Source organism: Cucurbita moschata, unplaced genomic scaffold, assembly GCF_002738365.1.
Source record: "Cucurbita moschata cultivar Rifu unplaced genomic scaffold, Cmos_1.0 Cmo_Scf00009, whole genome shotgun sequence".
Lineage (NCBI taxonomy): Eukaryota > Viridiplantae > Streptophyta > Magnoliopsida > Cucurbitales > Cucurbitaceae > Cucurbita > Cucurbita moschata.
The window spans coordinates 3,568,008-3,582,053 of NW_019268525.1; the positions used below are offsets into that span (position 1 = coordinate 3,568,008).

General features: G+C 34.9%; 3 protein-coding genes across 5 annotated transcripts in view; 1 reads left to right on the forward strand and 2 right to left on the reverse strand.

The window, feature by feature from the left end:
* LOC111447432 (anaphase-promoting complex subunit 6-like) overlaps positions 1 to 6,639 on the forward strand; it is an 8,879-nt gene extending 2,240 nt beyond the window's left edge. For 2 of the 3 annotated variants that reach the window (XM_023086599.1, XM_023086598.1), the window contains 12 exons: positions 489 to 534; positions 843 to 922; positions 1,090 to 1,271; positions 1,387 to 1,512; positions 1,742 to 1,816; positions 2,458 to 2,583; positions 2,815 to 2,884; positions 3,306 to 3,388; positions 4,092 to 4,205; positions 4,310 to 4,409; positions 5,301 to 5,336; positions 5,757 to 6,023. In XM_023086599.1, the coding sequence (XP_022942367.1) occupies positions 489 to 534; positions 843 to 922; positions 1,090 to 1,271; positions 1,387 to 1,512; positions 1,742 to 1,816; positions 2,458 to 2,583; positions 2,815 to 2,884; positions 3,306 to 3,388; positions 4,092 to 4,205; positions 4,310 to 4,409; positions 5,301 to 5,336; positions 5,757 to 5,879 (1,161 nt within the window). In that variant the 3' untranslated portion in view covers positions 5,880 to 6,023. Of the gene's footprint in view, positions 1 to 488; positions 535 to 842; positions 923 to 1,089; positions 1,272 to 1,386; positions 1,513 to 1,741; positions 1,817 to 2,457; positions 2,584 to 2,814; positions 2,885 to 3,305; positions 3,389 to 4,091; positions 4,206 to 4,309; positions 4,410 to 5,300; positions 5,337 to 5,756; positions 6,024 to 6,551 lie in introns of those variants that run through there. The other variant, XR_002711266.1, reaches the window with a different exon arrangement.
* On the reverse strand, positions 6,436 to 8,668 carry LOC111447433 (pathogen-related protein). The gene is made up of 4 exons (XM_023086600.1): positions 8,362 to 8,668; positions 7,972 to 8,104; positions 7,181 to 7,479; positions 6,436 to 6,835 (listed from the first exon to the last, which is right to left on the reverse strand). Exons 1-4 carry the CDS (start codon positions 8,509 to 8,511, stop codon positions 6,668 to 6,670), a joined length of 750 nt encoding a protein of 249 aa, XP_022942368.1. The 5' UTR covers positions 8,512 to 8,668; the 3' UTR covers positions 6,436 to 6,667.
* A 1,687-nt stretch (positions 8,669 to 10,355) lies between these two features.
* Positions 10,356 to 13,700, reverse strand: LOC111447431 (cellulose synthase-like protein G3). The gene is made up of 6 exons (XM_023086596.1): positions 13,010 to 13,700; positions 12,445 to 12,594; positions 12,093 to 12,203; positions 11,577 to 12,020; positions 11,142 to 11,489; positions 10,356 to 11,047 (listed from the first exon to the last, which is right to left on the reverse strand). The coding sequence occupies exons 1-6, from the start codon at positions 13,631 to 13,633 to the stop codon at positions 10,502 to 10,504; spliced, it is 2,223 nt and encodes a 740-aa protein (XP_022942364.1). The 5' UTR covers positions 13,634 to 13,700; the 3' UTR covers positions 10,356 to 10,501.
* Positions 13,701 to 14,046: the final 346 nt, after the last annotated feature.

The window sequence follows — 14,046 nt, forward strand, 5'->3', positions numbered from 1 at the left end:
TTTTTTTTTTTTTTTTTTTTTTTTTTCCATCTACTTTGCATTAAGGTTTTAAAAACTAGGCCAAGTTTTGAAAACTAGAAAAAGTAGTTGTTGAAAACATGTTTTTTGTTGTTGGAATTTGACTAAAAATTCAAATATTTTTCAAAGAACAATGAAAACCATTGTTGAGAAGGTGAGAAAACAGGCATCGTTTTCAGAAATCAAAGACCAAAAACCAAATGGTTATCAAATGGGGTCTTAACTTTCTGTTACGATTCTTGTATGCTGTGGTTTAAGAGCTGAAAATTAGCGATTCTGTTGCATCATGGGTGCATTCAACATCAGCAGTTTAATTAAATTCTTTGGTTTTTTTCAAAATCAGGCTAACAAAATCTCTTAGCTTCCTTTTTGGTGTAGCCATTAATTTTTAAGAAAGTTGTAATTTTTTTAGATTTATGTTCTGGCTCCTCCTTTTAATATATACCATTTTCATTTCCATTTTGGTCCAGGCTTTGGAGTGTCTCATAGAAAGTCACATGCTGACATGTGATGAAGGTAAATGTCGGCTCTATGGATTTGAAGAAGAATTATAGCTTAATACGTTTGATTGTGTACCGTGTGTACACACACACATATATACATAGACAGACATATACATGCACAGTACTTATACATCGGCATACACATGCTCACATATTTGTATTGCTTTTACAATCCATTATTTTGTTTACTGTTCATTCATGAAATATTTGACTTGTCATATATATATATATATATATTAATTTCTCCCCTATATTTTAATTTTCTCTCCTTTGGATACGATTGTTAATAATCTAATTCTTTTATACGATGTGGAATTTCAGAATCAAGTCTACTCTCATCATTGCAGTTTGGTCCTGAAGATGGATGGCTCTCATCATTTTATGCATGCTTAATAAAGAAAGTAAGAAGGATGCAGCTTATTTTTCTTCTATTATGAGTAATGAATACCAAACTAATGTCTGTTACCTGCATTTTCAATTGTTAGGATGTCTCTTTATATTTGCAACATTTTTTTTCCTTGCGTGCTTGTGAAATTCCCACTAATTTGTTTGTTTCCTTGTTCTCCAGTACGATAAAGAAAATATCATTGAAGCGAGATTCAAAGAACTTGAAAGAGAAAGTTGTAATTCAAAAAGTTCTGATCCATCATTTATTCGAACTCTAGAAACTAACACTGATCTGTTAGCTTGCAAAGCTGAATACTACCATCAGTGTGGTGAATATCAGAAATGCTTTGAACTTACCTCTGTGTAAGTCTATAACTGTCTAGGAAACTAGATCAACATATTGCTTGAATTTCGTCATAACTATCTTTCCCTTTTTATACCATTTTTTTTATTATTTATTTTCTCTTTTCATTTACAGTTTGCTTGAAAAAGATCCCTTCCATTTAAAAAGTACACTGGTACATTTAGCTGCAGCAATGGAGCTTGGACATTCAAATGAACTTTATCTAATGGCATGCAACCTGGTCAAGGACTATCCTCAAAAGTGAGTGGCTTGTGTATTGGAACTATATGTTTTTCAGTTGTTAGAGCATACAAAATATTTTAGTGGAAGTAAATATCAAATAGAAAAGTGAGAATTTATTTTTCCTTGGTTGAAGTAGATTTTATTAAGTTTTGCCAAATTATTAAATGTTAGGACCACACCCATAATTTTTTATATTTGAACTCCCCCTTGCTATTGGTCCATCACTTATTTGGGATATCCTTTTCAGGGCGTTGTCGTGGTTTGCTGTCGGTTGCTATTACTACTGTATCAAAAAATATGATCAATCACGTCGTTTTTTCAGGTGAATGTTACTGTTGTATGCTCCTTTTATAATTATTCTTCACTTGTAATTCCAATTGGTTGCTTTCATGTTGCATTTAATTAATACAATTAAGCCTAGAGTGACAACTTCATTGTCCCAGTTTTTGAACCTGACCAGGAATGAGAAATATTGCTTTGCATTGCTACCAGCCACCTCTTTCACCTAGAATTGACATCCTGCATATTATAGTTTACTAGCTGTACCTAAAGCTTTGCCAAATGGCTAACCTGCAATGACATGTCTAAAACTTTTAAGGGTCTTGATGAGCAACTTGACCTGTATTAGCTTGGATTCTAGTCGAATATGATATTTTTGTAAACTCAGAAATTTTCTTGATGACTTGTTTGTTTATCTTAGCTTGAATTCCAGTAAGAAAGCAATTCCAGGGCTTGCCAAGTGCCTTTTTTTTCCTGATTAGACCCATGATTTGAGGAATTTTGATGTCTTCTAGATGTCTGTGAATTCAAGTGTATCTTTTGCTACAAGTCTTGGGTCGGGTATTTCTAAGTCAACGATTTCTCATGTGTTATAAACTTTATTGGTAATTAGGAGATTGATATTTCCAATATGAATAGTTTTTTTTTTTTTTTTCCTGATATTTATTATTGTATGTGCTACAGCAAAGCTACAACTCTGGACGGAACATTTGCACCTGCTTGGATAGGGTATGGTAACGCTTATGCTGCTCAAGAAGAGGGTGACCAAGCCATGTCTGCTTATCGCACTGGTGCTCGATTGTTTCCAGGGTAATTAATTTAATATTCTTGAGTTATTTTATGTTTTGTTCTTAAATTTAGGCTGCGAAAGGTGGGAAAGTATTTATGTTATTAAGCAATACCTTATCTGTTCTAAATGATAAATGATAGAAAATTTGGTTTTATCATTTTGTAAAAGATGTGTGGAGTTATTCATTGGCTAGTTCTCTTATTTCATGAAATTCCTTCTACAGGTTGAATCTTGATATTATTTTATTCCAGGTGTCATTTACCAACATTATACATTGGGATGGAATATATGCGAACCCACAGCTTTAAGCTTGCTGAGCAGGTATTACCTAAACCTGGCATGAATACTTATTTCTTATCCCCATGTATTGTCAATATGATTTTTCAAATCACAGTCAATCTCTGCTGATATACAAAGAATGCTTTTATTGGTTAATGCTGCGACTGGGGAAGATGAAACTTATTCTGCACCTTTGCCTTTCTTTTACAGAAATTTTAGGCCACATATTATATGATGGATGAATCCTAAGAAATATAAAATTATTTAAGATTTGCATCATGGAATCTAGTTTGAAATGTCTTAAGAATGACAGTATGGTCATAGAAATATCACAGCATTGACTTTCATTATTAGTGGACATCCCATACATGCCTTGTATCCATTGGCTTTCCCTTTCAGTCTTCCATTCATCATTTGATGTTTCTGAAAATGTCAATATTTGAATGGTTTTTTCTTGTTTCAGTTTTTTGTGCAGGCGAAGACAATTTGTCCATCAGATCCTCTTGTTTACAATGAGCTTGGAGTTGTTGCTTATGACATGAAGGAGTATCTACATTTTTCTCTCATTTATATCTGTATTTGTTCGCACAATAATTTTCTTTGAAGTTCTGCTTCCTGGCTGAGATAGTGTCTCATTTCTGTATATATTGTGATCACAACACAAAATGGTATTATATACATTTCACCCGTATTTTAGATCATGAAGTTTTGAATATCTAAGAATTGGTAATTTTTCCTAAGTCCCAATATTGGTGATTTTGAAGTATATTAATATTAATGTTTGGCCTAAAAGTTCACCAACGAAATAAAACATACCCTTTTCATGGCGTTACTTAGTTTTTATATTGTGATTTTAAGTTGTGAACAATGTATTTAGTCAATGGATTCACAATCTTTGTGCTCCATCAGTAGGGTGGTGGCTCCTTTTTCCAGGTCTAGTAAAAGGGATTAAGAAATATGTGCTTTGTATCATGCCTTATGCTTGGAAATCCTTTGAAGGTTACAACTACTGTACATTGGACTCTGTAGAATACTTTTACCCTTCTAATCATTATTTTTATTATAAACTCCTAGGTTTATCTTTGTCTTGTTTCATGTAAAGTTGTTAATCATCTAAAAAAATGTTGACTTTTAATTTATAGAGTAAGAGATATGGGTAGAAATTGTAGGTTTTTTCTATTGTTTTAATTTATTACTTTTTGGCATTTTCATCTTCGTTGTTCTTATATGTGTATTATTTTATCATTAGGTACAATAAGGCTGCATGGTGGTTTGAGAAGACTTTGGCCTGCGTTCCATCTCCTTTGAGTGAAATGTGGGAGCCTACCATAGTTAATCTCGCCCATTCATATCGAAAATTAAAGTATGTTGGTAAATATTTAAAGAAAGGGATTATATTATATCTGCATATCATTGGCTTAATTTTTTTCGTTTGAAAACGATTCCCCTATTTTTTTTTTATGCTAGGGTGCACCGTGAAGCAATTGCATACTATGAGAAAGCACTTGCGTTGTCAACAAGAAGTCTTAGCACTTATGCTGGTCTTGCATATACTTATCATTTGCAGGTACTCGAATATTTAAAGCCTTCTCTTTTCTTTTTCATTTTTGTTTATCAATGTGTTTTTTAATAGGTTTGCTATTTTTAGTTTTCTAATGTTATTTTAGCGTGCAACTTTTTACTAGCTTCAGTCCTGTGAGAATCAGCATCCTTAAATGGGTTGGAAATGTCCTCTAATATCCATTACTGGGACGAACCCTGCTTTTGGCAGTTTTGCTCTAGAGTTTCAGTTTGGGGGGACCGGGTTTGAATCTCCTCTTTTCTTTCCTGGTGTACCAGATTAGGGTGGGGTGGGTTAATAAAAACGATAAAAATTGACATTAAGAAAACAAAATCCATGTCAAGAACTAGACTCCACAAGCTGGAGCAGCAATTCTAGATAAATCGACGACATCAAACATTTAGAAACCTAATCACCATCAGCATTATAGTAAATGTAGGTCAAACCACATTTTCTGCTGTAGTGGTGGTCAAAGTGGTTGGCCATGAAATTCACAACGCCGCACCCGCCATTAGTCACTCCTTTCAGAGCTTCTGCACCTTTCCAGAGTCATTGACCTTGTAGTATTGGAGGACGGCAAGCTTGACCTTCTTGTATTTGTGCATGATCTTCTTGGGTCGGTGTAGGTCTTCTTCTTATGCTTCTTGGTGCTTCTCCTGAGATGGAGCACAAGGTACAGCTCTCAACCTTGAGGATGATAGTCTTACTCGTAAGGGTTTTCATGAAGATCTGCATGGTTGGGAGGCTTGGTTGCAGAGCTGCACGGCTGAATTGGAGTAACTTTGGGGAGGGAGGGGGGGGGACTTGGATTGTTATGGAACGCCTAGAATATCTGCTCTAAGCATTTTTTATATTCATGTCTGAGCTTACAATAAATTTCTCTGTCCTTTTATGCAGGATCATTTTACTGCAGCCATTACATACTACCATAAGGTAAGTTATTATGGACTTGGTTTTAGTTTTGTAACTCTATTCTGCATGCTTACCTTACGAATTTAACCTGTCCTGATTTACTGGTTTGTATACCTTCAGAGATTACCATTACAGTTTTAGTTGTTGTGATGGAAAGAAATTTTGACAACAGTCATAATAGAGTAATGATGTTAAACCGTAATCATTATTTTTATAATCCGCAATCTGTTACGTTAACTTATCTCAAACTGTCTTATGGGACATTAAAGTTAACAAATCAGATGCACTGAACAATAAATTGAACGGACTCTAGCCATTGTAGTCTGTGGTACTGGAATTATCAAGCAATGAAAGAGCATTACTACCAAAATTTGGGTACAATATTTCATTTCAGCATTCATTAGTCGATTCTGCTCTCATTTGTTCTTGCATGTGAATCAGGCATTGTGGCTGAAACCAGATGATCAGTTCTGCACAGAAATGTTAAGTATAGCTCTTATGGATGAATGCCAAAATGGGATGGATCCTAAGGCAGACCTTCGGAGGAGTGAGGTCTTTGTTTAATTGGAGCATAAGCGAATCTTTACTGTACAATCATGTTTGTACAATAACTTTTAGAATTTGGAGTTAGGTCAGTTGTAGCTTATTATACAATCATTAATTTGATTCTCGTACCAAAGAATTCAAGATATACTGTAACTATTCTGCTTTTTTCGTTTTCCAATTAATATATATATATAATTCATTTGAATTTTCTTACTTATTACTTGCGAGTTGAATTACGATTGTCTATATATTATTTGTTTGAAGAGCATGGTAACCACTACTCTCCTCACCCCTACGAATTACAGGGGGTTTTAAAACTCTTTTTTGGAGGTAATATCCTTATTACTTTGGGGAGACTATTATATACTTCTGTGACTTTTATTACCATATCATAAATTTGACGGTAAGAAGATTGATAGCAATACTTTTCCTTTTTATTTCAACTTTTTCCCAGGTTATATGCCTTGAATTTCACTATATCCTGTTAAATCTCCTGATATAAACCTTAGAAGCTTCCATTTCAATATTTATGGCAGAATAGAGTAGATGATTTATAAAATCCCTCTCATAGTACTGCTGAAATATTGCATCTTACTAAACAAACCAACATGGTTAAATCAGGAACACTTCATTGCGAGGATTACCATAAATAGATGTTTGATACATATGTGGCTATATTTTTTATTGCAGGTAATTGAAAACCTAGGAATTTGTATCTAGCAAGAGAAAGGTAGAGAGGTCCCTGGATAGAATAGATAGAAATTATTGAAGGTTGCACAACTTATTTCAGACCAACTTTCTTTGGACTACTCCTTGGGTTTGAAGAATGGGCAGCCAACTGAAGCAGCTGAATCTTTCTCACTGTTTTGAGGTTTTTGGGATTCTGAGGCAGTTTTCCCCTTCAAAAGACCACCAAATAGCTCTGCTGGATCATAGTAGATGTGAGCTTCTTCAACCTTTAGCGATTCATCAACCTGTGCAAATATCATACACAGCCAACTTTCAAGATTATAGTTCCTTGAAAGGAATTCAAACTTCATGTACAGGTGCTTGTGCTTTTTTCTTCAAATTTTCTGGCATCTTCTGTAGTTTGGTAGTGCATTGTATCTAGCTACACTTTTTATAGTTCTGTTAGAATATTTTTGTAGCATCCACACTTTTCAAGGTGTGGTTCAATTGAAAATACTAATTTTAAATGCATGTGTAGGCACTAAGTAGATTGACTAGTTTTGAATAGAGGTCATGTTCAATGTTTTTGCACCTGCTGATTCAGATGAATATAGACAAGTTTATTTTGGTAGGTTAGAACTCAACTTTACCTTGAGAGTTCCCAAGCCATAGAATTCAACCAGTTCACCATTTGGGAGATGGCCTTTGTAAGGTCCTTCAAAGAAACCCCAATGCCTGAACTTGTAGGCAATCAAAGGAGGACCTGAATAAACCTCTATAACTTCCCATGCAAATCCTCTTGGAAAACAAGCCCTAAAAACTTCATGAGACGATTCAAACGATTCTTCGTCTGCTTTGTAATACTGAAACTCCTCTGGTAGAGAACTCTTCAGCAATGCATTGTAGCTTCCAAGCCTTAGTGTTTCTTCTCCTGAGAGCCCCTCTCTTCCTACATACCAGAGAAAACTCAGTTTATATGACATAGTACCTTCCATGAATTCAAATTTTAATTTTATGATTCAAGAATCGTTGTGTTATTGGATTAGGTATGGCCTGTTAGATAAGAGGATCGCATGTAAGCTAGCCCGAACATTCATGGATATCAAAGAAATATGAGATTCTTTTTGTGGGAAGCGATATGAACAAGAAAAAAAAAAAGAACTCCAAAGTTGCTTTTGTTGGATTTGAACTTTGATTGAAATCTTACATATGCTTATGTCTCCCACATGACTTTGTTTAGATGGAATATCCAAAAATCTCTTTTTCACTTTATCGAGGAACAACTCTCTTTAAGTTGGTTTGATAGTTGAGAAACAATTTTTTATATGGTTGTATCTGACGTACATTCAGTGTTTCCTTCTCCTCTTTCTCTCTCATGAATTTATTTAGCTGACATATATAATTATTTCTGTATGTAACAAGCATGCAGAGATGTACTTACCATTGACAAAAAGCTTGAACTTTTCAGGGATTATGGTCTTGAAATCCTGTAATCTAGTCTTGTGGGAAAGCTCCATCTCCCATGATTTTATAGAATTTTGCACTGTTTCCTCCAGAGATCCTTTTGGCCACTCCTACCAAGAAACAAAAACAAAGAAACAGCTATAGACTGGAAACATCTGAGAATCTGAGAATCATGCAGTGGAAACATCTGAGAATCATGCAGTGGAAAAGATACTAATTATTATTGTAAAGGCGGATGATTCGATCCTCATCTCAAGAAAAACAAAGAAAGAAGAAAAAAAAAGAGGGAAGAACTGGTTGACTCTTAGTGAGATGAAGATAAAGAGGAAGGGAAAGTAAAAAAGTGTTGAAACAAAGAACAAAGAACCTTGGTTCTGCCATCTTCAAAGAGCTGGTTAACAATCTCAAAAGTTGGGGGCTTCCCATGCCTCCAGTGAACAGTAGGAGGCTCCAAATGCAAGAAAACTCTGTACTTATCAGGAACAACACTTCCATTGGAGCTTCCCTCAGTGCTCATGTTTAACTATGGCGGTGTTGGTGTTGATGTTGATGGTGGTGGACAGAGTAGCCTGTCCTGTGGTTTTATAGGTGCCAAAATGTGTTAATTTAATTTCCATCTTTTATTTCTATCCAACATTTGACCTTTTTTGTTGGCCTTTCTCTCTCACCTTTATTTTTCTTCTTTTTCAATCATGTCTATCCATTCAATCAATACTGTGTCAAATTGGACCTTTATAAATTGTTAGCGTAAAACATCTTCAGAACCATATTTTAATTTTAACAAATTAAAACTAGTTTTGAGAATTTATAGTTATTTATCCTCTGCTGAGAATATGCATTAAAAACAGTGTGCTTAAACTTTATTTTATATGATTTCATTATTTTTTTATAAACTTCATTCATTCAATTTAGGTCAGATATCCACTGTTTCTTTCTTTTTTTTTTTTTCTACGTCGAGTATACTTCAAAAAAGATAGGATAGCTTTCAATGGTTTTGTCATCATGCAATGGTTTTACCGTCGAGAAAAAAGATACCGTGCCAGGTGACTAGAATCCTATTATATCAATTAAAAACCTACAAAATGATTAGTTACTTGAGTATTGCATCGGAGAGGTTTAGTGTGTATCCACGAAAAGTGAGTCCATTCGATTCAAATGTTTTTTTTAGATATTAAAGAATCAATTACGAAAGTTTTTAAAACATACCCTATTTAATTTCTCTCAAATAGTTACAATTATATTTTTTAAACCTACCATATTTAATTTCTCAAATATTTACAATTATATTATTTTAATTATTGTATTGTTGATATTTTATATTTTAGTTTCGGAACTTTTTAAAGATATTATTATATGCTAAATTTATAAAAATATCTTTAAAATTTTAAAAATGTGCTATTAACGATTTTATCCATGGACTAATGTAAGAATATTTTTTAACTTGAAATTTTTTTCGTTTAAAAAAATTAAGGATATTAATAAATTTTTTGAAGTGTTTTTTTAGTTTATTCATATTATAAACAATGTATTTAAAATTATATAAAATGTATGAATAGTTGTATATTAGTTTATTCATATTATAAATAATTATAATATATTTAAAATTATGTAAATTGTATGAATAATTGTTGTTAGTTTATTCATATTATAAACAATATATTTAAAATTGTATAAATTATATGAATAGTTGTTTATTAGTTTATTCATACCATATATTTAAAATTGTATAAATTATATGAATAATTGTTTATTAGTTTATTCAATTGGATAAAGTGTATGAGTGGTTGTTTGTTTATTTTATTCATATTATAAATAATGTATTTAAAATTGTATGAAGTGCACGAGTGATTATTCGTTAATTTATTCATATATGTTTTAAAATAATATGAAATATTGAAGTATTTTTTTTATAAGAAACGAAGTAATGTATACAACGTGTTCGAGCTAACATTGTTAGTAAAGCCAAATTGAAAGAAAAGATTGCAAAATAATATGATTTAACTTCATTACCATTCCAGCGGTCAAATGAATAAGTAAATTTTTGTAATATATATAAATTCTTTTTGGGTTCTATGAACCCGAAATTGAATTTAGAAAATTAACCCAATCGAACCCAAAATGCTAATCCAATCCAACCCTTATAATTTTGGGTTGGGTTGATTCAGATTGTTGGATTAAATAGACACCCGTAGTCGGAAGTCCTATACTGCTATTTGATAGACTAATAGAAACTGCTTGTCATCGTAGATCAAATTCTCTTGAAGCCGTTTAGAATTTATCATCATTGAAGAATACATTACTTGTTATTAAGGAATCTATTGGTTGTCGAAAAGTATATTCCGCTTATCATTTAACCACTCATTAGAAGTTTAAGATCGAAGTCTTCATAGATGGTCGGTTTGACGAAGATTATCCGATACGCTGAGCTCAGTTTAGCTAAATAAATGGTATGAATACCATCGGTTAAACACAATATCTTGGTTATAAGGAGAGTTTCCTACCATTTGCTAGAACAAAAAAGCAGCAAAAGAACAAAGAAGCAAAGCTAGGAAGAAGGATAAAAAAGTAATTTTAGGTGGCAATTTCCCTCCATCTTTCCTAAACGCCATGGCCTCATAAAGCGGCCAGCAATTGGCCACTACAAACCCCGCCACAACCATTTGACCAAACAATTCCTCCCAAACGCCCCTCGATCTCCAAATTCGGATCACTCCACCGCCAAACCCCACCAAATTGACCGTCGCAGCCGTCGCCATCGGCACGAACATCGGCGACGAGGCTCCGAATTCGAACAGCTCTTGCTCATATCTCTTGCTCTGTTCTTGGCCGACTACTTTGCTCGTGACATTGAAACCAAAACCAGAAACGCCGAGGGACTTCAACGAGAACTCTATGGATGCAAATAAGTAGCTGGACAACGATCTTATGCTCCATATTCTTTGATCGTTCCACCACTTCTTCAATGCATTCCCATCGAGCAGGAACTCAACCAGGTCTTGCCCATACGCTCCGAGGCAGAGGAACGCATACAATACAAACCATGGATTGGAAACCTGCAAAACATTGAGAATTACATTAAAAGCTTTCAAACCCATTAAAGATCGAACGAAATCGAACTCAAATCATGTTTAAAACTTGGGGATTTACCTTGGGGAAGATGGAGACGCCATTGATGAGAGCCAATTGAGGGAGGAAGGCATAAACAGAGACAGGGAAGAACAAAAATGACCATAATAAGTTATGGCAATAAGAAAGGCTCATGAGAAGACCAATGGATCGAACCCCAAAAGTGACAGGACTGTACTTGGAAAACGTCACTTCAAGAAGCCCAATTACCCATCTTTTCACTTGATTCACAGCATCCAGAAGATTCATCGGCGCATCGCCATAGAAAGCAACTCTGTCTGGATTACAGAATATACTCCTCCACCCCTCGGATTGCAGCAGATACCCAGTGAAATAGTCCTCCACTAAAGACCCATATCTAAAACCCAGCTACAAAACAAACCCAAATCCCAAAATCACTCCTTTTACTTAACAAAATGAGTATCAGTTCAAATTTTCAATGGATAGCGGCCATACCTTGGAACCCCATTTGGTGTGCGTTTCATACTCACACCCCGCAACGACACAGGCAAGGTCCAACACTTCCCGACTCTTAATGGGTGTTTCCACGACATGATTTGGGTGGAGATTGGAGAGCTCTGGGGCTTCGAATGACGAGGGGCCTCCAAAGAAAGAACGTCGAGCAAAGAAACAGCCGGTGCCTAGATAAGCAGGGCCTAACAGGCCGTCCATACCAACAGGATTGAATAAGTACAAGCGCTTATATTCACTAGCGTAGATATCATTTTTGCTTAGTCCATGAAAGCGTTGGGGGAATTGAATATAGCTCAAGTTGGTGGCAACTTTTGGGTCCAAAAAGTAGCACAAGACTCTGCTTGGCGTTTGAGGGTCATTGGAATAAGTGTCACAGTCCAAAGTGAGAATAATCGGTGCATTGGTCATTACCGCTGATACTCGAAGCTATTCCATCACAAAGAATAAAGAGATTAGAGACTGAGAACGAACAGAAATAGAATGAGATGTAGAGCTTACCAGAGCATTGAGAGCACCGGCCTTGAAATGGTGATGAGAAGCTGCATTTTTTTCTCTTGAAACATAGATAAGATTCGGCATATCTTTGTTTTTGCTACTCTCCGACAACACCTGAAATTTATAACGTCTTATCTAGTTGAGTTAATTTAGGGAATGATCAAGAATTTATAATTTATAAGTAAATGAATACCTCTCTAGTATCAGGTCTTTTTGGGAAGCTCAAAGCAAACCCACGAGTACTTATACTCAAAGTAGATAATATCATACGATTGTGGAGAGTCGTATTCATCTAACAAGCTATGCATCGAATGCTACGAGACTCGTGAACCGTGAACGGGAATGGGAGTGTTACCTGAATGATGGGAGGATGATTGCGAGGAGTGAAGGATTTGGTCCATTTATCCAAACCCATACGCTCTTCTTCTCCATCTATGAATTCATCTTCAACCTTCCCTTTCGCCAATGCATTTTCTACCCTCATTTTCATTTGCTCGTACATTATCTGAAATTCAGACCCCAACAAATTATATTTAATAATAATCATTTTAATTAATATTTTTGTTGATTTTTTTATGAACTAAAAAATAAAAATTAATTTATATTCATCTACTAAATTAATTTTCTTCTTACATGTAAAAAGAAAAAAAAAATCATTTCAATCCATTCAGATAAATATATATATTCTTTAGCAAATATCAAGAACAATTTCGTCATCCTTCTGTCTTTATATGAAAAATTTGTCGATTTGTGTTACAAGAACGTGGAATTGTCTGCCACTCCATTACTGAATTTCATATTCCATTATTCTAAAAAAATAAAATTCAGTTTCCAAGTAATTAGGAGGAGAAATCTGAACTTTTGTCGTTTAAATAAATGAATAAATAAATAATTTGATTCTGAAAAGAGATTAATAATACCTTGATCTTCTCCTTTTCAGAGTTGGAATCTTTGTTTGAAGCGAAGAACGCATCGGGATTCCTTTCAACCACTCCGTTTCTCCTGCAAAACGGCAACCACTCGCCGGCGAATCTCGCCGCCTCTATAAAAGCAAACAGCGTCAAAGCAGAGCCGCCGTCGTCGGAGACATACACCGAAAGCTTCTGGGTCGGGTACTCATAGGCCATGACCGACAAGGCCGTGTTGACCACATTCATCGGCGGCTCCTTGTACGGATCCGCCGTACAAATGAACACATCCAGCGCCGGGAAGTCCGAATCCTGCTTTAGTAACTGTTCTAGGTTTCCGGGGAACTCCCGGCGGCGGAGGGGAATCATGCGGTTGGTTTGAGTGACGGCCCAGAATAAGGCCAAAACGACGTCGGAGAGGAACAGAAGAACAGAGACGAAGAAGGAAGTAAAAGAGGCGGGATAGAGAAGCGAAGCTAAGTGATAAAAAAACAGAGTTAAGATGGCGGCAGCGTAGAAGGCGGCGAAGACGCGGTTGAAGGCGGTGGCGTGGCGAGAGATGTGTGGGGATTCGGAGTGAAGTGGTAAGGGCACGGCGGCGGCGGCGGCGGCGCGTGCTGTGTGTTCCTCCATCATTTCTTTAACAACTTTTGGGTGGTTTTGGTTATGCTAAGGCTTCATTGTCGATGTGAAATTTATGTCAACTTCTCAAAATTAAATAAATAAATAAATTCTCCCATCAAATTGTGGCACACACTCAAAACGTCTTGAAACCATTATTAAAGAAAAGAAAATAATCTATTTTATTTAATGAAAATCAGTGACCCTTCTAAGAAAGAGACCAATAATTTTTAAAAAAATTAATAATAAATATGAAATAAATTAATGAAAATATCCTCCCCATAATTACTTTTAAAATAAATTTCAAAATAAAGTTTTTTTTTTTTTTTTTTTTTGTTTCGGAAACAATAAGGTTAAGGCTTGATGAATAATTATTAAACACGTTTTGTTTTTTCAATAAAATAGAAAAAAAAAAAAAAACAAAAAAT

Coding starts and splice junctions, on each gene's coding strand:
- LOC111447433 (XM_023086600.1), bottom strand. CDS start 8,511: ATGAGCACTGAGGGAAGCTCCAATGGAAGTGTTGTTCCTGATAAGTAC. Junction 7,480..7,971: donor GTTCAAGCTTTTTGTCAATG/GTAAGTACATCT, acceptor TCTGGTATGTAG/GAAGAGAGGGGCTCTCAGGA. Junction 6,836..7,180: donor ATGGCTTGGGAACTCTCAAG/GTAAAGTTGAGT, acceptor ATATTTGCACAG/GTTGATGAATCGCTAAAGGT.
- LOC111447431 (XM_023086596.1), bottom strand. CDS start 13,633: ATGATGGAGGAACACACAGCACGCGCCGCCGCCGCCGCCGCCGTGCCC. Junction 12,595..13,009: donor CTGAAAAGGAGAAGATCAAG/GTATTATTAATC, acceptor TCTGAATTTCAG/ATAATGTACGAGCAAATGAA. Junction 12,021..12,092: donor CCGGTGCTCTCAATGCTCTG/GTAAGCTCTACA, acceptor GTGATGGAATAG/CTTCGAGTATCAGCGGTAAT.